Raw genomic sequence first — 7,344 nt, forward strand, 5'->3', positions numbered from 1 at the left:
AAATAAGGGTAAACTTGGGTTAAACACTCAATGCAGACCATGTCATGATGTTTACAGACATAATTTACTCATAATGATATAGCAACCTATCTTGTGTCATAACTGTCTGAGACTGCTGAGTCTGAGGAAATGATACTTACATGTCTGTCATGGTGACCACACCGTGTCTGGCTAGGTAGCTGGTGGACTATAACAGCTTGAATGGGCAGAATTTAAAAGGCAACACAGCAAACAGCAGAGGTACACTGAACTGGACAAGAAAAAGGTAAGATGATTTCTCTATATGGGTATTCGGTGGAAGGTTTACTTTTACTATGATAAGGATATCAGAGTGTAAACGACTTGACTTTGAGATTTCATCATCACTTTTTATGTTACAGGAGATCATGAAGCTGCATATTGCCCTTTTGTTGGTCTGTTTGTTTGGGACAAGCCTTTCTCTTCCTGTAAGTTAACTCTCCTTCACTATAATAGACATTGCTGTTTTCAGCTCAAGAAAAGGAAAATACAACAGCCCTTTTAAATCTATTCTTAATAGGTGCAGATTGGAATCTTTGCAAGCAATAGTAATGAGGTAATATGTTTTTTATGCATGTGTGGGTGTTACATGTAAATGTAATTAGCTTAAAAATTATAAGGTAAGCCTTAAAAGGAAAAAAGGAAAAATCTGATGCAACTTTCTCTGTTTGTGTCCAGATCTTGAGACTGAATGGATTAACATTGGCGACTCTCGGACAAATACAAATGCAGGTGATGCACAGAACCTCTGCGTTCTAATCTATTATCCACAACTATACCTAAAACAAGAGAACAATATCATTACTACTTTTAACATACCCACAACAACTGAACATCTCTCTCTTTTAAAGATGTAAATGCCTTGAGCACGTTTCACTTTTACATCTGAAGATTGAACTAAACCCCTTGTTCTTCCCCAGGCTTCATCGATTTTACCCCAGTATGTACTGCAACAACAACAGCCTGACGTGGTGCTCTCTCCCCAGATGGTGCATTTGAACCCCAAAGTAACAGGCCCCTTTGGCCCCCAGCTGCTATTCCCCACACAGGGCAACCAGCTAACCCATTTACTTGTCCCCAATGGCCAGCAGGAGCAGGCTGGACCTCCCCAGGACCCCAATGTTCCTGTTGTACCTCAGCAGCCCCTAAACCCTATGCAGGTAAGGCCACTATCAGCTAAAAATCATAGTCATTGCTGTTCATGTGGAAATTGCTTGGTGTGATTACCTTTACAAGAATAAAAAAAAAAAGAAAAAAAGAACTGATGCGGGCTGATTAGTTTTTCTCTTTTAGATGGTCCCACAGTACCAATATCCTGCATATGGATATCCTCAACAACCTGGGATGCCGGTTTGTTAAAGTCACAACATTAGATAATAATATGTAAATGTCGACCTCCACTCAGATGCTAACCAAAGATTGAACTGTGCCATGCTATTGTCCATAGGGCTACCCCTACTACCTGGCCCCTTATGGCTATCCCCAGCAGAGGAACGCTCTTATGTTCCAGCCTAACAATGGCCAGGTGGGGCCAGTCCAGCAGAGCCTGGAGAAAACCACACAGAAGCCACAGCTCTCTCTACAGGTGAGGCTTTGATAAGACAGAGAACAAGGAAGACTCCTAATTCCCCCTGCACATGCGCAAAATAAAATGAAAAATTTTGAATATTCTTAAAGCTATGGTACTCTGTATTAGTTTAAATACTTGTTGTAGAGAGTCTTGATCTTTTAAGATGTAATAACATAGCAAGCTTACTGAGTCTGTTGACTATGGTGGAGTGATAATAATACTGATACTGATAATGATATTGATGATGTTGACCACTGGCCACAAACTGGCTGTGGGTTTCCAATATGACAAATGCTGGGTTATGTCAAGCAAAAGTGATTCTGCAGTCCAATTTTCTTGTGTTGCTTTTGAGTTTGATTTAAGGTTTAAGTTTCCTTTATTAATTCCTTTGGGGAAATCCAGCTACTGCAAATTAACCCATCGTAGCTGTAATCTAAACTAAACTATATTTAGCTAAACTATATTTATTTTTCATGCGTTCTGTGTATCCTCCCATTCTAGCAGGCTTCTAAGTCAAAAGTACAGGCAGACGAAGTGAGTCTTCTTTCTAGTGAATCATTTTTCATAAATTTACCATTTCAAGGAAAAAGAAATCAAGGAAACTATGCATCATGTAGGTCATGCATAGATTCTGTGATGGTGACTGTGTGCATTCTGTGACAGACAAGGCCAGTGGGGACACACAAAGAGCCAACTGCACCTCCTCCCAGCTACCGAGGAGACGCAGCCGGCCCTGGAATTGATGAGGCAAGGCCTCTTATCATCACAGCCCACCACACACGCGCGCACACACACACACACACACACACACACACACACACACACACACACACACACACACACACACACACACACACACACACACACACCTGAGATGTGTTATTATAGTGAGAAAACGTTTGTTAGAGCCACATATAAAATATGTCAAAAACAATATCTTCTCTCACCAGGGTAATCCAAACATCCCCTTCCGATTTGAGCCATAGATTTCTTTCAGGATTTAAGATCAAGGTAAGTAAGCAAGAAATCCATGTCATCATTATTTTATTCCTTCTTTTTGCTTCTCTCTTCTTTTTTTTTAGACTTAACCACTTCAGAATTAGTCACTTTATACTGTTAATCACTTCAGTGTGTTACTTGATTAAAAGGAAAACTCATTGCCATGTTACTTCTTTGTAGACAAGCACAGGCTTTGTATAACAATCTAATCAAATGTCAACTGTGTTTGTAGGATGCTGTTTTTTTCAGGAATATGCACTTCTTCTTCACAAGCTGTAATAAAAACACTTTCAAAGTCAAAGCTTGAAGGGTTTTATTGTGGCATACAGAAATAAAAGGCAAATTAAGTCAAGTCAGTTTTATTTGTATAGCCCAATATCCCAAATTACAAATTTGCCTCAGTGGGGTTTAAATCAAATTAACTCAAATCCATTTTATTTGTATAGCCCAATATCACAAATTACAGCAATACAACATCTTGTCCTTAGACCCTCACATCAAATAAGGAACAACTCCCTAAAAAAACATCTAACGGGTAGAAAAAATGGGAAGAAACCTCAGGGAGAGCAACAGAGGAGAGATCTCTCTCCAAGACGGACAACGTGCAATGGATGTTGTGTTTACACAGTTTAAACAATACAACATTGAAAGAGGATAACAGAATAATAATGCTATTATAAGATATATGAAGAATATTATGAGGAGGGATGTCATGCGGTATCCAGATGCCACCGGAACAGCCTAGGACTTGAGCCACACCGCCAACATCACCATAAAGACAAAAAAAAGAGTCACACATCATAGTGAGAGAAGGATGTAATATTAAATCAGGATAACAAAAACAAAAAAATAATAAAAAAATAAGAGGACAATACAGAAGCACACAAATGATCTTTGAGAATATACCACAGTACAGGGGAATATACCACAGTACAGGGAACAACTAATTTGGTTTAAAGACTTGAAGTTAAAATGCTGCCAAGGTTGCAGCCGTTGGCTTCCTCCTGTTAAGACTGCAAACAAGAAAGACAAACTCATTCAAACCATTATAACATTTTATCAGCAAATCAAAGATAGGGTTATTTTCTCGATATCCTCACCTTTGATATATGCCAGGCTGAACCTGGCCCCCCTTCTTTGTCTTTGTAAATCTGTGCCATCTTCAACCTGAAAATGAGACAAATAATGTGGCTGCACAGTAGAGAATGTGGGTGTGAAGTGAAGACGTAGCGTGAGTCAAAACAAGAGATAATAGAAAGGCTAAAGGACGCTATGAGGGACATTTTGCTCTTCAAGAAGAGGAAGACATTTAAAGTTACAAGACAAAATGTTCTGCAGCGACATTCCTTGCAGATAAAAAAAAGATGAATTACTGTAGCTGTGGGATTGCAGAGTTTCAAATAGGGCTAATATGGTAACAAACAGAAACAGACTCGCATCATGAAGCAATCCTCAGTTACATCACAAGACCCAAAATTAAAACCAGAGACATTTACCTGGAGACCATAATATGGATGTCCATACTGTAAAACAAATAAACGAGAAAATAGACAGCTTTTTTTTTTTTTTTTTTTACAATTTTATTTAAAAAACATATTATCGAAACTTACATATGGAAAATACTGAGTATACCTGTATCCTCTGAGGTTCATTTTGTCCTTCCTGTATAACAAACATCACTCGAATCACCATGGAAATTGAAACTTGAACGTTTCTATTGTGATCTTAAGGAAACAGACTCAAATAAATGTTGAGTACCTTTGGATGAGGTGGGCCCTAACCCTAACCCTAACCCTAACCCTAACCCTTCCATCCCGATGCCAAAAGATGGTCCTTCATGACTACTGTGTACTGACACAAGTGACCTTGATGATGTTCCTAGCATAATACAACCCTTATGGTTATGGTATCTATTTGCGAAAAAGCTACATACCCTCGATAGAAGAAATACATTCTCCCTCTAAGAGATACATGATATAATGTATTTTAAATCATTTTCAATTAACCTTTATAAAAACAACGAATCAATACAATTATTTAATTGCTTTTCACCTCTTTCAGGGGTAGACCTGTGACATTCTAGGGAGAAAATTCAAACAGTTAACATATATATATATATATATATATATATATATATATATATATATATATATATATACACATACACACATACATACATACATACATACACACACACACACACACAACACACGTATATACATATATATACGTGTGTATATATATATATATATATATATACACATACATACACACACACACACACACGCACACACACGCACACACACACACACATACAACTGGGGTGAAAAAGGGGGGGGAGCAAATATTAATGAACTAAAAAACCTTGATGTTATTTTCTTGTTTAATCAGCTGCCTGTAATTTTTGTACTGTCTCATTGTAGTAAGATATCACATGAGGAAAACACAATAATATACCTTTAATATAGGGATGAACTGCATGTTGTCCTGAAACATGGGGGAAAACAAACAAACAAACAAACAAACAAAAACAATAACAAGTTAGTGTTACACGTCCCAGGTTTGGCACTGTAGTAGCAGATAAGAAATCTGAAAATACAGTTAGAGTTCAGCAGCAATGAAGACATGGAGTGTTCAGTTCATCATCTAGACTGCATCTGGGGTGTGGGTGGTAGTTTCGCTCTGAGATAGACAACTGCTCCAGTCAAAAGTTCCGCCTGGATGCTGCTTACCTTTACCATTTCTCTCCACAATACATATGAAAAATAAAATATCATGATTGTCACCTACATTATTAGAGCTAATAATAAGCCCTGGAAATCAAAGAAAATGACTGCTCAGCTAATTAAATAAACACAAAAGTGGTCACACAATTTTGGGGTGTACCACATTAAGAAATGTTGCCTTTGGTCTTTTGTTTGGTTTCAACACAATTATACATCCCTTGACTGGAATACAAATTTTTTTTCATTTTTCAGCCTACCACCATGTCAGGTCGCAGCGGGTTTCCTCCAAAGAAAACGCTATCAAACAGCGCTCTAGCTTCTCCTTCAGAAGGCAAAAGTGGGATCCAGCCAGGCTTGTGATGAAAGAAGGAACCAATTAATCAAGGTTTTATTGTAATTTCCTTTCGGTTCAGTGGCCTTCGTCTGCGGGTGGTAATTGTGTGTTTTTTTTCCACTGAGAACTTACCCTTCTAATGGGGTTTTTCATGTTTAGCTTTCCAGCTCTCGAAGAGCCTCCGTGCATGCCCCTCTGACGCCCTGGTCCTCTAGAGGCCTTTTGGGAGGGAGTACCAGGTTGGTCATGCATGTAATTCAAAAACCTTTGGTCAGCAATCTGGAGCAAAAGCACATAAAACCAACAGACACACACACTCACTCACACACACACACACACACACACACACACACACACACACACACACACACACACACACACACACACACACACACACACACACACACACACACACACACACACAAACCAAAACCCTGACATGTGTTGACTACAAATTGTGTTGGCTCCTCATGTAAAATATTCCCAAAAACAATGTTAATTATTATTACAAGCCATTTTATTCACAGGTCGAGGTGGAAAGGCCATGGGGTGATGGTGGCCTTCTACTGGCCTCTTGCTTCCACAATGGCCCCTTCCACTCTCTCTGCTTAGAAAAGAATCACTACATATTTAGGACCTCTCTCCCAAAAAATGAATCACACTTTCAAGCTTTAGGTTTACAGTCTAATCTGGTATTCAATCAAACCAAAAATGACCAGTATATTGTAAAAGAAATGCCAGTTGCCATAAGACTACCGCAATGAAAAATGGATTAGTGAAAAGTGGTCCTAAGTGTCCTCCATCAGGACTCTGAGCGGGTCTGCCAGGCTGGTGTCCCCAGTGTCCAGTCGGCCACTGGGGACCTTCATTTGCTTGGCCACTAGAGGATCTATTTGGTTTCCAGGGTGACACTCACTGAAAATAAAATTGTCCTTATTTACCGGTGTCTAGTCAATATGTCATGCCAATTAGACAATTACTATAAGATGTGGAAAATAACCTACTCTTGGTGGGCTGCTGGGTATGTCTGATTGCTTCCTTGGCAATGACCAGCCACCTGCAGTTAGTCCAGGGATCCTTCTTTCTCCACCCTCTGGACGTCTTCCAGTCTTTGGACGTGCTCTCTTTTTTTTTTCATTGGCCTTAAAAAATTATAATTCAACAATAGACTAATGATAAAGCTCTGGAAATGTGTGCTTGCTGAGTTTTGCCCCCTAGTACTTCAACATTGGATTGGTTCAGCAAGCAGCTGAGGTCCTCCAAAACTGGAGAACAGAGGATTCCCTCGCTGCCACAGCCACCATGGATCTGGCTAGAGAAAATAAGTGACAAGTTTTTAAATGGCAGATTTGATGGGAATATATATATACTCGCTGGAGGGACTACATGTCCAATCTGGCCTGGGAATGGCTTGGGATCCCCCAGGAGGAGCTGGAGAGCGTTGCTGGGGAGAGGAGAGGGACCTCTGGAGTGCCCTACTTAGCTTGCTGCCACCACAAACCGGTGACAGCAAAGCGGCTGAAGATGAGATGAGATGAGATGAGATTTTGGTCACACTCCATTACAGTATATCTCTTTATTTATTTATCTATCTATTTATTGTGTGGTATACTCACATATGCAGCCATGGCTGGCAGGAGCAAGGCCACAATACACAAGACCTCCATTGGTCTTTGAAAGCCTGCATTAATATTGTT

At 39.5% G+C, this 7,344-nt stretch overlaps 1 protein-coding gene across 1 annotated transcript; it reads left to right on the forward strand.

Annotated features, from left to right (window-relative positions):
* The first annotated feature begins 386 nt into the window (after positions 1 to 386).
* odam (odontogenic, ameloblast associated) lies at positions 387 to 6,976 on the forward strand. The gene is made up of 9 exons (XM_056280489.1): positions 387 to 446; positions 539 to 574; positions 697 to 750; positions 939 to 1,178; positions 1,312 to 1,368; positions 1,466 to 1,603; positions 2,090 to 2,122; positions 2,252 to 2,335; positions 6,866 to 6,976. The coding sequence occupies exons 1-9, from the start codon at positions 387 to 389 to the stop codon at positions 6,974 to 6,976; spliced, it is 813 nt and encodes a 270-aa protein (XP_056136464.1).
* The last annotated feature ends 368 nt before the right edge of the window (positions 6,977 to 7,344 follow it).

The sequence above is a fragment of the Lampris incognitus genome, chromosome 5 (assembly GCF_029633865.1).
Source record: "Lampris incognitus isolate fLamInc1 chromosome 5, fLamInc1.hap2, whole genome shotgun sequence".
NCBI lineage: Eukaryota > Metazoa > Chordata > Actinopteri > Lampriformes > Lampridae > Lampris > Lampris incognitus.